This window comes from Amblyomma mixtum, chromosome 3, assembly GCF_055824585.1.
Source record: "Amblyomma mixtum isolate Tamu chromosome 3, ASM5582458v1, whole genome shotgun sequence".
NCBI classification, from domain to species: domain Eukaryota; kingdom Metazoa; phylum Arthropoda; class Arachnida; order Ixodida; family Ixodidae; genus Amblyomma; species Amblyomma mixtum.
Window position 1 is genome coordinate 31666832 of NC_143014.1, and position 16192 is coordinate 31683023.

Sequence of the window (16192 nt, forward strand, 5' to 3'; positions counted from 1 at the left end):
TTCAAGTAATCATTATTGACCGCTGCCGCGGACGCATGGACGGACGGACACGCAGGCGAGTCATGAGCCATAAAAGGCTTTCGCCTTAAAAATAGAATGAAAGCTTCAGGCGCATTAATGCTACATCCTGAGGTAGAGCCGCTGGCCCGTTCGTGCATAGTATAGGCGGCCGTTATTGACAGCGTTCAGGCATACGCTAGAAGGGGGATTCCCACCTGCTGCGGTGATTTGTGGCATAATCGGCGCTTTCAATGACGACTGAAAAGTGCAGTCTTTAATGAGGCACTAGAAAGCGCACTGTTTACGCCCTCGAACAGTGAGCAACGGGCGTACCGACGCAGCTGTCGCGGCGTTTCCCTGTGAGCAGTTGTCCCCGAGCAGTGGCGCCGCGGCGGGCGCACGGAGAACTAGGCCCAAGACACCGTTTCTGTGCGACGTGGCGGGCTGCACCTCGCTTTGCGCTTTGTATCTAGCGGCCGTGACACTATCATGGGATACTTACTTTACGGAACTTCTCTAACTGTTTGTACGTGTCGGGATCTAGCTGCTGTGAAATGTCTTTCATCCAGAGCAAGGCCCCTCGGTAGTCTGTCCTAGATCGCTCCATCTTCTCAACAGTGGCCAAAGTGTCAGCGATTGCACGGAATTGGTACGTTTCCACCTCTTGATAGAGGCGCACCAGCGGTACACGTAGGGTCAGCCTGGGCAAAAGAACACTTTCTCAGTGCTGGGGCCAAGACTGGGCAACACAAGCACAGCAAACCTGGTAAAATGTATCGGTTGCAGAACGTTAATCCATGCATTTATTAAGGATGTATGGCAATCTCAACACTGTATCACGAAGGAATTAAGAGACCTTGAAGTCAATTTTAATTATGGCTGTATGTTGTAGAATAGGCTTCTTAAAACACTATCAGGCTATCCAACGATGCTTCAAATCTTTCATCTCATAAAATGCTGAAAGAGATAGAACCCCTGCTGACATCATCAGCATTCATTAATTGCTCCTGTGATTGGTTCCATGCATTTTCATCACGTTGGCTTAAGTATATTGGCTTTACCAACCGTGCATGCCATTAGCTATTAAACCAACCTGACAGATCACTTCTTTCCAATAAACAACACTGTGGACTTGTGCACTGACATCTTTTACAATGATGTCCAACTGCGTGGGAAAGTACAGAACGGCCTCGCTGAAGGCTTTTTTTTCTCACGAAAAAGTCCTTCAATAAAGACCTTTCCACCATGAAGAAGACTCACTAAGCATCTAAGCATACATAAAACAGAGTGAACATGGTCTAGTGATAAAATACCGTATTTACTCGCATAATGATCGCACTCGCGTAATGATCGTAGCCCCGAATTTTGTTGGCAAATTTTTTTTTTTTTTAAATCCCCGCGTAATGATCGCACCCTGAACTTGCCGCTGCAATCTGTCGTGTGCCAAGTCTAGCCGATGGTGATCGTACTTCCCATCTGTCTGACAGATGGCACCTGCAGATGACCATCTTGCTCTGTCAGCATTGCAGCGGCAGCCGCCTGTTGGTTGACCTGCAGTCACACAGGCAGTATAGATGCGGTAATACTTTACTGCGGATACCAAACTTAACTGCGGTTATCTCGAATCACAGTTCGGCATTGTCACAAGGCTCACCACCATTCTGTGTTACGGTGCAACGAATGAAGTGACGCGGTGATCCGGAGCGAAGCGACATTTGCAAATATCTTGCAGCGCAGTTGGTGCAGTGTCGAGAGTGCCGTCTAACGGCGCTGTCCGGTTACAGCACTGCCTTCACAGTCGAATGCATTGCTGCGCCGCCCACAAGCCGCCTGCGCCAAGGAAACATCTCTACGGCGGATTCCTGGCGCCAGCAGCAGAAAACCGTGCTAAACTTTCTTGTTCTCGTAAATACAGTTGAACCTCGATATAACGAAGTCCTACTTGCAGCCGAAAATTTCGTTACATCGCGAATTTCGTTACGTCGAGGTTCCCATGTTTCAGCTGTCAAAATAAAGTATAACTGGTTCAGGAACACTGCTTGTTGATGGGAACTTGTAAATCACTTATTGAGGAAATACGCAAGAAAATCGAGTAATAGTATCGCTAACAAGGGCACCGGATGTTTTTTTCTACATCAGGAGCATAATGAGTGATAGCAAACACCGCGACGGCATCATTTTTCTCCGTGTGCGCATAGCAAAAGAACGAGCGCAGCGCCTAGTACTGAAAGCCGCCACAAGATGTCGCTACTGGTATCATCATCATCAGCATTGAACATTTGCAGCCGGGGACGCATCAGAGAAAAACAAAGAAAAATGTTCGGATCGCTCACGCCGGCGCGGTGGCATTGTGCTCGCGGCGCGGTTGTACTCCGACGTAGCGCGAGCGCGCGTGCGCGCGCGGCACGGCGACGTCACGTCCGCGAAACAGCGGCGCCCGATCGCCAGCGTGTTCGGCGGCTACCGGCGCGCTCTGACGGCGCCCGGCGCGGAATGCAGCCGGCTGCATTTCGCGCGGGCCGCGCCGAGAGCGCGCCGAAGCTGCCCACCCAGAATGCACCGCGCGCGCCTCCCACGCCACGCCTCCCCTCTACCTCCTTCGCCACTCGCCTCCTCTGCCAGGGCACGTTTTTTTTTTTTTTTCGCCGCTCACCCGTTTTAAAGGTACGACCACACTAGCTCCACGAGTTTGTCAACACTGAAGACTTTTTTTTGTTGTTGTCTACGAGGACATCGCACGCAAAAAAAAAAAAAAAACGAACGGACGGACGCTGCAAGAAAATTCCGGTTTGCGCTTTCACGTTCAGAGTCTACAGCTCGCCAGTGGCGTCATGGCGCGGCGCGTCTTGAAACTTCCATGCCGCGGGCTTTGTATGCGCACGACAGATGGCGCGGCGGTACGTTCTCGCACACTGCCGGCAAAATTGGCGCGTAAAAGGGCAAATACAAACTGCGTTTCGTCTCGGCTAAACTTTTAGCTCTCATTCGATTGTCAAGGTAGCTCCTGGCACATGCATGCGATGCGCACGGACTTCGTTACATCGAAAGTGCGGAGCAAAATTACTTCGTTAAATCGCGAAAAAAAATACATGGTTTTCAATGGGGAAGTGATTGGGAAATGAAAAAAATGCGTTACATCGCGAATTTCGTTACATTGAGGTTCGTTACATCGAGGTTCGACTGTAATAAGCTTTGGGATACGGTAATGTCAAAAATGAAACCTTCTTGAGAGTCGCTGACCTGTACCGAGTTGCTGGTACGAGTAATAGCTGCAATACAAGCTAGTTTTAAGCTCGCAGCCGCGTAGCAGCTGCCACCGTTGCAGCGCAACTGGCCCGATCTGCTTGCACGCCAGCTCTGCTGCTAAGGCGTCGCTGAAATTGATCGTATATATTGCTTTTAATATGAAACAATTAGGTTGTCAGTTAAGGCAGCACCATAAGTAGACCATTTAGTATAGCATTGGTCAATTCAAAGGCGCCGTATACTGTGGCTTCGATACGAAACAAGTTAGGCCTAGCGACGACTAGGTAGTCGCACGCCAGAGCACCGTCGTCCGCCGTGCTCGTGCGCGGCACCACTGCGGTAAGCACGTGGAATCCGGTGCTGCGAGCATTGCAAACGTGTCCCCTAATTTAACGCTGCGGCAGGGACTGGACATTTTTTAGGCGTAACGACGGTAAAATGCGTAGCTTGAGCGCCACGGAATGTTGCTGTTGTATGCTGTTGCTGCACCTTCGGACAGGATTCAAGGCTGCATAAAAGCACCATCGCGCGGCACTATACACACTGCCTATTTTGATGCGTTGCTCTTGGAACATGATTTTGTGCGAAGAAAGTACATTCTTGAAACGGGCCAGCTCGTGCGCTTTTCGCACTCTACCTTCTTGGTTAACGACGCAAACAGAGGTCGCCAAGCTCGGTTCACGATAACCGCGGGTGCCCGTATGACAAGGGTAGTGTGACCTGCAACTCGTTTGCATTTCCGGTGCTCAAAAATTTTTCTTGTAGAAAATTTACCCCGCGTAACGATTGCACCCCTAAATTTGCATCAAATTTTTTTTTAAAAAAAGTGTGATCATTATGCGAGTAAATATGGTAGTAGCTTAACATAATAACGGCCCCTCAGGCCATTATTATAGTCTAGTAACGGTGAGTTCCATTTCTTAGCAGCAAACAGATGATGCATGCACTTGCCTTTAGTGTCATGCAAGTAAAACAGAAACAGATGATGAAATGCATCCAGATGCTTTGGACACAAGAAGACACTCAGAATGCTGACCAGAGGAAAGCAGACGCCCTTACACACCAAGCCCCAAATGTGAATGCTTCCCCCACTAGCCTCCCTTTCTATCTCTGCTCCACTCTTCCCATCTTGTTGCCCTCTGTAAGAAGTATCGTAAAAACCCGCGTATAATACAAGGTTTTTTTCCAGATTTTTAGCATGTCAAATTACTACCTTGTATTATATACGGATCTGAACAATTTTCAGACAAAATCCACAGTTCCAGTTTTGTTATTATTTAGTGTCACCACCATCACGTTTCCAGCGAGAGAAGGCACTACCTAGCAGTGACGTAGGTCGGTAGTTTCGATTTCAACACCATTTCACTATGCTGACCTGACCTCATAAAATGATCGCACCTCGCATGGCATCAGGACCACGAACGCAGCACTCGGCTGCTTTTAAAAGGAAAGTAATCGTAGCTGCCGAAAGCATCGACACATCGTTAAGCGCTGCTACATGGTCTGGATGAGGTAGGAAGAGCGTGCATGTACTGCCACCAGACACGGGCCTCTCCAATCGCACTGTGCAGTTGGATCACAGACGCTTCGGCCAGCATTTCCAAGGAGCTCATCGGTTGTTAATTCAAGAAATGCGGGATATCGAATGCACCCGACAGTACCGAAGACGTGTTTCTATGGAAAGATATCTCTGATAAGGGTCTCTCAGAAGACAGCACACCCGACGACGATCACAAAAGCTCAGTCTATAGACACTTCCGAAGCATGTGCGTCAGCGTGTATGCCAGAACCTGTCTGCGCATGCTTGCAGCGCCGGATGCAAGTACATGTGAATGTATCGCCACTGTAACTGCCACTCGTGCTACATGTGCTTGGCTTGCATGACTTCCAGGACACCTTCAAGCTGACTGCCTTTCCTTACTCGCGTCATACACGGACAAAAACATTTATTCCGTTTTTGCTATCCCCAAATTACACCTCATATTACATGCAGGCCCGTATTATATTGGGTTTTTACGGTACATGCGCCGGGATTTCCCCGTGATAATGAGATTGGAGGAGGTATCCCTTGGAAGGATAAGGTCTGGGGCGGCCCTTATATTTCCGGGAACGTGCTGATGGGGCTCTCAGAAAGATACAGTGCCCAGCACATGTCCCAAATATTCCACACCGGCCGCTGAGATGAACCTTCGCCACCTTTTGTGAATGTTCCCAGAACGCAGAACTCAAGAAGGAGGCTACTGGAAGTTGGAATTCAGGTACAAAAAAAGAACACCTTCCCCTGCGGCTAACCGACAATGGTAAGAGCAGGAGCTTGCTCAGGTTTCTAGAAGAAAACAGCCTGTACAACCTACTTTAGCTCATCAACAGCCTCTTTTTACGCCGCCAGCCTGGTCCTCAAATTTTTTTTAAAAATGCGTTCTTTAAATTACGAGACTAGCAATACTACTGAGAGCTGAAGCATGCCTGCCTGCAGGCTTGCTGTTGCTGGGAGCCCTGCTTCATACCTCTGCTGTGCAGAGTAGCTCATGGTTTTTCCAGTGGCACCCATCATTTTTCCAGCCCGAGTCTTGTCCTGTTTCCCACATTCTTTCAGGAAACGTCCCAGTGCATTCTCTTCTTGACTGAGTGCTGCATTGAATAAACAAAGGATATCACACACAGATTAATGACCGAACCGAATGAACAGCAGCACAGCACTAAAAAGGCACATTTCTAAAATGTGTCTATGTGAACAGAAAAGCAGAGTGACACTACAATATCCTTTCGGTAGGCCCGCTTGAACTACGAGAGAAGGACAATCAAAATAAAACCCAACCATCTAGTCCGGAACAATGCCCTTCCACGAGGTCACAACATGGTTCTTCACTAGGAGTGAACCAAACCTTAAAGGGACACTGAGGACAAATTAAAGTTGGTCTGTATCGATAGGTTACCCTGTTCTAAAGACAAAAATGGCACTTTCAGTAAAAAGGCAGCTTTCATAGGCTTGAAACGCAAGTGTTACCACCACTGGCTGTTTCCACAAACTGCAGTGTGCCAAGACAGTCTTTGGTGCAGATCTGTAAGCCTAGGCTACACCACCATTCGCTCCCAACTGGTGACCATGCAGTCCTTTTCGGTCATGAGGACCACGAGTTTAAATGGAGCGGCAGAAACATTTTTACCTGCAATTCACCAGCAATAAATGCATCTTATGCCATCACAAAAATATAAACCCAGCCAGAAAGAGCCACAAAATCTATCTGTACCGTGAACAAAAGCTGCATGCAGTTGTCCTGGCATCCCTTTAAAAGCAAATGCAACATAGAGCAAAGGAAATGCAAAAATAAATAAATAAAATAAAGGTTGGCCATGAAATGATGCATGTGCTGGGCAGAAACGTCGGAAAAGCTGTAACTGCAGCACAGAGTATTCAGAAAACCAATTACTAAAACTTGAATACCTTGGCACAGGCTACAGGCCGCCCCCATTGAAGTAAACCATAAAGCATCAGTTAGTAACTATAGTCCTACTTCAATGGCTACGGTTCATACGAATAGTCCTTATCAACTAGCCCTACTTCTAAGGCTACTTGGTGAGGACTATTAATATAAAAAAGCAGCGAAAAATGAGACTGTAATTGAAGAAGACATGACAGACGTGCTACATTCATAACTGAATTATAGTTCAGAAAACATGCAAACTTGTTATACCATATAGGAAGCATGAACCCCTATCAACATGAAAGAAAAACACAAAAAAACAGCTAAAAACTAATGAACCACTCAAGGAAACAATGGATTAAAAAAGTGCAACTCATTCATCCTCATTTCAAGATAATAAATCATGTCCAGATAAACACACAAGGCAGCATCAGACACATGTCCAATGACACGTGTATGAAAAAAGAAAAAAAGAACTGTAAAATCTTTTGTGCTTGCATTGCAATGACTGCATATCCCTGAGGTGTTTACAAAGCAGCTACACTGCTGCCAACACTGCACTAGGCAAGAACAGGACAGACACTTGTGATGACACTTAGCCATACTCAAGCAGCCGCACTTTACAGTAGCACCCATACGGTCAAAGCCCTGTTGTTCGGGGAATCTCCCAACAATCACCCTAGTCTGCAGGAAACATACTCCACAAATTTAGCCTGGCAGTGCGTAGTATTCAACTCAGCCCTTTACTTTTTGATCAACAGACAAATGTGACAGCTGGATGTGCAACAAAGAACCCTAAGTTATTTAGGAAGCCACTTGCTTCACACTGTGGGAAGACCTATGAACACAGCACAGCCTTATTTTTAAAAGAACCTACACTCCCATGCATGGCAACTTGTCGCTGAGCTGCTTTAATTATGTCAGAATCATATCATATGCTAAAAATAAAGATAGGAGAAATGAGGAATCCTTCTACACAGTGATGAAGCAGCATGTCTTCTGCCTCTTTCTAATGTCATGTTCTTTAGCACTACTTTTCAATGTGGACCTGCAAGATATACTATGACACAACTTTAACACTGACAAATAGCTCAATGCTGCCTCAATGGCCTTTGTGCATTGTCAACTGTCATCCCCTACAAAAATGGCTTCAAAGAGTGGCCACTGAATGACTCACACCGTGATTCAATGAAGACCACTGCACCGAATTACAAGGATGAGAAAAAGAAAAATTAGGTGCGGTTCAGCTACTCTTGAACTTGGTTAGAGAGCGAAAGCTATGGCGTATCGGGAATATATGCGGCATGGCGTCTATAACGTTGAGTGCGTTCCAGAAACTGGATAGGCAGCGCACCCAACCTGCCACCCTGGCACGTGGCAGTTAATGGCTGATCGAGAGAGTTTGCTCGCCCAATGAACGCTGCAGCCTATTGCTGCAGTGCCGCGTGTCTGCCACAACGTTGTCAGCGCCAACGCATGCAGCCCACATCTCTATCTCACCACGCCACGTACCTCAAAGCGCGATTCAGGCGTCCGTTGACCCAGGGAGCCAGTTATGCGCACTTCCTTTCATTAAAACTACAGAGAATGTTTACTACATTCAAATCTGAGCGAAAGCATGGATTTGTGCTGCGCAGAAGACAACAGTGAGCAGGCAGTGCCGCGGGACAGAGCAGATGGAAGCTGATGAAGATTACACTCTCCATTGCACAGCGCGAGAGTGTGGTGCAGTTTAACACGAGGTGTGTTGGCTGCAGCAACAGCCTAGTGGTCTCGCTGAGCGGCCCTTAAAGGAGATCTGTTCGCGCAGCCGCGGGTTCGACTCCCAGTCCCGAATACTGATTCAATTTCTTTCTCTCTCTGTCATGGTTTGACCTCTAACTCAGCTGAAGGTCAAAACTAGGCACCCGGCGATCGAAGCACAAGGTCCTGTAGTGAAGCTTTCACTTCAAAAACAGAACATGTATGCGTGCAATATAAAGAATTTTTCAATTCCCTACCCTCAAACAAGGAAGGTAAGTGAGAGGAAAGAAAAGATAATCACAGTAAGGAAGCACAAAAGATCTCCGCAAGGGACACATTTGAGAAAGTGGCTCTCTCCACAGATTGTTCCCACTTTGAAACAGGCAATGACTACCAATGCTTTGCAACATCTCCCCTTCTAACGTACAGTTTCTCCTTACTCGGCAAAGAGAAAGCAATCTGAGTGAAAGGCCCCACTGAACTTAGCCTAGACTTGAGACTGCATGGCCCAGGTAGACACGACAGAGTCGCAAGGCGTAGGTCACTGGGTTCGAGGCGAGCCACTGGAGAAAATGTAACCAGTGCGAAAAGCAACTGCACACATCATCTTGGGTCAGCTCATCCCAGCCAATAACTTGCCTTGAACCCAGAGGCCAGCACTTCAATAATGGCATCTGCACAGGCCACAACCTGTAACATTCAGGTTAAGCCTTAGAGAGGCTTACAAAGCCTTTGTCAAAAATATACAGCCCACTAAGTTGACTTCTGGGCGATGCAATGAGGCTTGTTTTGTATTGTCAGGATTCCAAATCCCGTCGGAGGTGAGAGGAACCGTCGTCATCGTTCCTCCAAAGCCTCGCTATGCAACCTAGAATCTTTTTACAGAGGCCGAGAATTTGATCGCGATTACACGCTTTCACAACACAAGGGAAGCTACAGGCAAAAGTTCCAAGCACAAACTAAATTGACTGCATAGTCTGCAACATGTACTATGCGGGTCACTTTACCTAAACCTGGAATAAAAACAGCCGAGGTGTACGAGGCCTACTAATAGCCAAGTATGATTTATGTAATGCTTTGAGAGGGTGCAGAGTATATAATAATAAAATTGTAATCGTGTATAGGGCCCGAAAGTATTATATGGCAAAGATGGGGTTAGCCAGGCTTAACTGGAATTCTCGTCATGGCAAGAACAGTTAGGCCTGGCTGTCAAGATAAAAACCTCTTACCTCCTCTGCACTGAGGGAAGGACTACAGCCAGTGATAACAGATTACATTTAGAAAACACACTGGAAAAAATTTTACCTCGCAACTAAAACTGAAAATTGGATCATTGCCTGAAAAGTAAACATGATGCATTGAGTTTTTTTTGCTGTAATCCTTGGGAAAGTTATGTCTTCTCCTAATTTTCAGTCTGTGACATGCAATTAGGAAGTGGAGAACGGAAAGCTGACACCTTACCTCATGCAATGTGGCTCCATCCTTAAAAAGCTTACAGTGTTGCACATGTGTTTTATTCTTAGTGTGTTACTTATTTAAATTTGTGTCATTTCTGCGCTGTGTGCCTGCCTATTATGCGATAGTGTAAGGAACTCGTTCTGCTGAAAACCAACTGTCGTCCTGCATCAGTAAGAAAAAATCCCAGAGGTTCCAAATGAAGCTAACGAATTGGGGGGAGTCTAACTGAAGCCAAAATTGGCAAGGAGGTTCCTCTAGTGGGGGTATTTCAGAATATAGAAGTAATTCATTAAAAGAAATTACCGCCACTGGGGGTCAAATCCAGGCCCTCTGCCCGTCAGGTGGGCACACAACGCAAAGGCCACGAAGGGCTGCTGGTTCAAGCCTGTTAGAGGGACACCTAGTGAATGCGTCATGGTGTATACGACTTAGTAACGGGTGTTTGAGAAGTGTGTATGAGTATGTACTGTGTAGCATGTTTTGAAGTGTAACCTATATAGTGATCGTGCATGAGTACTGCCAGGGGGCATCATCAGTGGGAGCAGGACGCTGCAACATGAGTGGAAAGTTTCCATCATGTGCGAGTGCCACCAAGGGGCACTGCCAGGGGGAGCAGGACGTTGTGGCATGCGTGGAATGTTTCTATCATGTGTGAGTGTGCTACCAGGGGCACTGGCAGGGGCAGCACGATGCGGCGACATGTTTTCATCATGTGCGAGTGCCATCAAAGGGCACCACCAGGGGGAGCAGGATGTGGCGACATGCGTGGGAAGTTTCCATCATGTGCAAGTGCCACAAGGGGGCACCACCAGAGGGAGCAGGACGCAGCGACATGCGTGGAATGTTTCCATCATGTGTGAGTGCCACCAGGGGGCAGCGCCAGGGGGAGCAGGACGTGGAGACATGCGTGGATTATTGTTTCCATTATGTGCGAGTACCACAAGGGGGCACAACCAGGGGAGCAGGACATGGCTACATGCATGGAATGTTTCCATCATGTGTGAGTGCCACCAGGGGGCATCGCCAGAGGAGCAGGACATGGCGACATGCATTAAGTTTCTATAGTGAAGGAATAAAAAGGAAAAAAATAAAAGGAGGAGAAGGCGCTATCACGTCTACTCTCAATGCGAAGCTTAAGCGTCCTTCTAATTTTTTTTGTCTTTACTGAGTGAAGCTTGTTCTCCGAGTAGTCTTCTTGATCATAGCAGTGTGTGTTCAAATGTGCGCTCCAAGGGTCAAGTAAGGCCCTTTATCAATATCAGCAGTGCCCCATAACACAGGTTCAAAATCCCACTAAGTTGAAGCCTAAGCCTCAACAGTTTCTCATTATGTTCCTTCAAGAGTTTTCCCTCCGCCATGGGATGTAAATGCCAGTTCATGTACAGAAGACAGCCCTCCATTTCTTTGTCTCTTCCTGGCAACTCCTTTTTTCTGCAGTGCTGGATCATACAAGTGTGAACAAAAATGGAGAGACCGTGTGAATGATGGCAGAAATGCATGCCAGCGCTAACTGATGGCACATGCTGGTTGTCATGATTAGGATGTCTTGATGCAGTGTTCCTTTCCATGGTGGGGACATCTCCACAATTTTGAGGCATGGGCTCATTTATCAACATTATCATATTTTTGCTGAAATCGGCATTTCTGCACCTTTAAAACACCATAACGTCCAATACTGCTACTACTATGAGGCATCAAAGTCTTATTTAATATTAAATTTTAGATGCTTTCTCTCCATAGTAAGGGTCCGCGCAATCCTTGAGCCCCAACATGGCATCTCATGATCCAATAATGGGTGTCTGCACCCTATAGAGGAATCTGTACCGAGACCCCCTTGTTATGATATGCAGTGTGTTGTTGCCAAAGTTCTGGCCTGCTTGCCCGTGTACTTCCTTCAAATATGCCATTTTCCACAGAAACACTGCAACCGTCAGTTTCTTTTTGTCTCTCCATTTCTGCTCATGCCAGCACATGTCTGCTCCAAGTAAACTATAAAATCGTCAAATCTCGTACCGCACATACAATCACGCATTGCATGCTTCAAGCAAGGTAAAACAAAATACTGTGGTGCCATGCACAAATGGAACCAACAGCAGCAAGTTGTTTCTAATTGTGTAATGTACTTTTTGCATTTGGAGTCAACTGAACACTGAAAATATTTCTGGTCATCTGCTTAGGGCCCAGGTCATTTGAAATGTCCTACACACTTGAGATGTCCTGGTCATTTGAACTTAGAGACATCTAATTCTCTAATTCATTTTGCCATAAATTGCCTGCAATGTGGTTCTTTTTTCTAGGCTCTAAACACCACTCACAAAATGCAACAAAAAAAAAATAAAAGAATGTGACTGTGCACTCACACACCTAAACTGTGGTGCTCCCAAGCATGTTCTGAATAAATGATCGCTTTTCACATTGAGGAGCCCAAACATAATCGTGTGATAAATATGACTACCTGCGTATGCATCCTGCTTTGCTGGCTCTTTTACAACCCTTGTTCTTTTATTTATTTTTTGTATTGTCAATATCTCTCCCGACCCTTAGGCCTACGTGGCTTTCTGTCAATAAAGCCAGCTGATAGTGCCTGCGTGTGTATGTTGCCTCTCTTGTTCTTCACTTTGTTTGTGCTATACATCAAGATGAACTACCAACTCACACAACAGGAAGTTTTAGCAAACATAATCAAACCGCCAGCTTTGGTCATTTTTGCATTTAAACTTTAAGCACACACAGAGTACGACTGCCATTTAGTAAAACAGTCTGATGGCAAAGTGTCCACAGCTGGACAGCACAATGGCACGCACCCAATATGCGGTCCTGGTAGTTTTCCAGCACCCGCAACAAATTAGTGCAGGATTCCTGGATGGCTCCAAAGAGCTCGAGCTTAGCGTCGAGCTCAGCATCGCTGGCAATGATGCAGTCATCTTCCTTGCGACCAATCTTGCGGAAGAATGCCTGCTTGGTGGTCCAGTACTGCTGCTGCATGCGCGACACTGTCGATGACTGTCCATAGTACGCAGTAGGCCTTGTGCTGCACACACAATGAATACAGCAGCTGGTGTGAGCTGAGAAGCCCACAATAAACTGCTCAAAATCTTTTTCTGGACAGCAGCCACACAGCTACCAGTGGCAGAACCATCATGAACAAAGAGTAACCACCACGAGACTTTATCCTGAACGTCCGAGTGCATGGCTTGTGAAACTACCAGTGCACACAATTACTCGCCACTGGGTTGACAAGGCAGTCTGCCTAATGTCCGAGAGCCAAAGGCCAACACCTCCTAACACTGGCAGCAGGACAAGACACACACTCACATGTTCAGGTTTAACTCTCATGGCAGCAGTACAAGGTCAAAGCATCCGAGAAAAAGCAAGCGGCGATTGGCCACTGAAAGGGCGCATGTAGAACTGAGCACACACAAATGCTTTTCCTAGACGTTCTTTTCCCGATTACAGCATTTCTCTCAGGCAAACAAACCAAAATCCTTGTTTCAATTCAGTAACAAATTCAAGGTAACCAGACATCTTGAAAATGGTCAGGCATTTCTTTCAAGACAACTGGTTTCAAGGAATGCAACAGCCCCCCTCTACAGCTGCCAACTCCAACTACCTAGCTTTTATTAATCATAGTGACCTCATCAGACAAGATTAAAAAACTGCATGAAGATTTAAAACTCTACAATCCAACCCAGTAAACAACAGAAAATTACAGGATGAATACTGCATCAAAAATTTTAATAAACTTTCAGATGCTGTTGAAACTTGCACCTTCAAGCTCACCCTTATGAAATATACTAGGCGCTTAGCCTTTTTTGCCCGAGATAAACACACCCTACTTCCTCAGAAAATTGTCACTCACCTTTATGAAATACGGGTAGCTTACAGCTTTATGCCTCAGATGAAAAAATTAAAAAAATATTTCTCTTCAGATACCAAACCCAGGAGCACCGTGGCAGAGCACTATCACTCTTCATACAATTTTTTTTTTTTCCCACAGTGACTTTCTGCTACACGGAGTACCACGTTTTTTACTGGGAAACAGCTGCTCACCTTAGGCTCATCAAGCATCCCTGCCTAATCCACCCTTAGCCACATGAAATAATCTCGTCGAAGAAGTCACATACACAAGAAGTAGCTTTTTCTCACATTAGATCGATAATGCAGTACAACAGTACACACGAGGTGTGCTGGCCTCACTGTCAGTACTGGAAATGTTTGTATGAAGCAACCTCAGGCACTAGCAGAAGCGATTGGCAGGTGGAAATGGTGGTGGCTGCATTTGCGATCTGATTAACGCCTAGCTTAGGGTACTATCACACAGTATCTCGAATTCACGAATGCCGAACATCGGCATGCGAGATGCACAGGTCCCCTCTAGGGGCTGCCTGGAGACACATTAGGGGCGCAGCTTCCAATGTAAGTTGTTGACAATGTAAGTTGTTGACAATGCATGATGCAATGAAATGAGCCACATGTTTAATCCCTCTAGAAAACCGCTCTGGAAAATCGCCAACGTTCCACCGGTGAGCACAGGGCCGGACACAAAACCTTTACACGCAGTGCATGGTATCGCCTTGCCTTTTCGAACAGCTCGGTTGTATAGGAGACTAGTTTTCTCGTTACAAAGCAGACAGCATGTTTAGATGACTAAACACTACAAAAAAAAAATCAAGCATGTATAGAAACCTCGACGCCTTCTCATGAGTGCGAGGGTTCTGTCCCGACACTGCGCACATCGCATTTCACTGAAGCGCAGTCACGACGCCTAATCAACATTTCGTTGCCTGGCTTCTTTGCCAAAAATACGAACATGTCAATAACCTAAATTCACTGAGCAATATGCTAGTATCAAGCAGTTACCCGTCAAGCATTAGCAGCGCAAGATCGCAGTGGTAAGAGTGCACTGAAAGGCATGCGGCAAAGCTTTGAAGAAAAGAATGTGAGTGGCAGGAAACGAGTTACTTACAAATCATTCATTATCGTTTCAGGAAATAATCATTCCCAGACCTGCAAGCAGTTGCTAGTAGGCTGTCGCTCGGATTATATCTGAAGGAGAGGTGCCAACGGTTAGCGATTAGAAGGCAAGCGTAGGCGCGGCTCGTTCAGAGTGTTATGGCTAGTAGCCACTGATGCTAGCAAACAACCAGAGGGTTACTACAGCACTGTTGTAGCCGGCGAGAAAAAGAATCAAATGATAACGTAAACACGAAATTACAGCATTAATATACGTGAAGGCTTCAGCCGAATTCCATATTGAAATTATTCCATGCAAAGCTTGAATCCAATCAGCAATCGGCCTCAGCGCAGAACAGACAGGCGAAAAAGTTTAGCCCGAGTGAAGCGCAAAAACTCGTACGTTATTTCCTCGCAACTAAAAATCGTGCTAAATAATTATCTTTCACACAAACGGAAAAGCAAACCTGGTTACCCATAACGGAAGCAACGCCATATTCTGTATTGCAGCTTCCGGTAAGATGCTCAATTGCCCTCTGGCGTCTGAAAATGAAAAAAGAAAAAAAAAAACACTAACCACGGCTTTTTGCCACGCACTTCACGCCCTAGAACAAAAAAAAAGTTCTATGTAAGTCCCAATGCTTGAAGTACGAAATGTTTTAGGGCACTGTACCTGCTGGACGACGATGACGACGGTAGCAATGGTAGCAAGAGTAGTCGTAGGTAAAAGCAGTAAAAACACCAAAAGCAGACTACGGTCGTAAGCAAACGTTATTATTAATTTTCCACTATAATTTTTCTGATTTCTCACCCAAAGCGAAACCATTAGCTTCGCACCAATTTACCCTTTTCTTTTGGCTCTCTTCACTGAACCCTGACCTATCCCCCGTCGTGAGTATGTGCCATGTCATTAAGGCAACAACAACAACAAACGTTGGGTAAAAGGGTAGCAGCGCCTAGAGTAATACTGCATAAGCCTAGATAAGCCTGATAAGCCACGACTCACGCGTCACCTCTCGGCGCAACCTGAATGTGAGCGGAATGAAAATATTTCCTGCTTTAGGGCAACGTTTTTTGATTAACTCGTTTGCTTGACGGGTGTGCATTATCTGTACCTCGCTACGCGCATGCTCTTCATTCCCTTCCTATATATCCCCTGTACTTCAGCATGAATAAACAGTTGGTAGTTAGCGCTCGTGAACCTCTCAGTGTGTCTCTCTTTGTCCCTTGTCTGTATTTTTGCGCTGAATTCAATTTAACATGCTTCACCAACTAGCCCGGCAGCTTGCTCTCCTGAACTGTAGGGCAACGTGCTGGCAGTCTGGTTAGGGCGGTCTGTTTGACAATTGACAACGCCTCCTTGCGAC

General features: G+C 46.2%; 1 protein-coding gene across 9 annotated transcripts in view; it reads right to left on the bottom strand.

Annotated features, from left to right (window-relative positions):
• Positions 1-15735, bottom strand: part of LOC149349570 (islet cell autoantigen 1-like) — a 56189-nt gene extending 40454 nt beyond the window's left edge. For 2 of the 9 annotated variants that reach the window (XM_089578572.1, XM_089578566.1), the window contains exons 1-4: positions 14839-15294; positions 12677-12903; positions 5754-5877; positions 503-701 (exon numbers count right to left, since the gene is read on the bottom strand). In XM_089578572.1, coding sequence (XP_089434698.1) covers positions 503-701; positions 5754-5877; positions 12677-12903; positions 14839-14849 — 561 coding nt within the window. In that variant the 5' untranslated portion in view covers positions 14850-15294. The other 7 variants (XM_089578568.1, XM_089578574.1, XM_089578570.1 and 4 more) reach the window with 7 other exon arrangements.
• Positions 15736-16192: the final 457 nt, after the last annotated feature.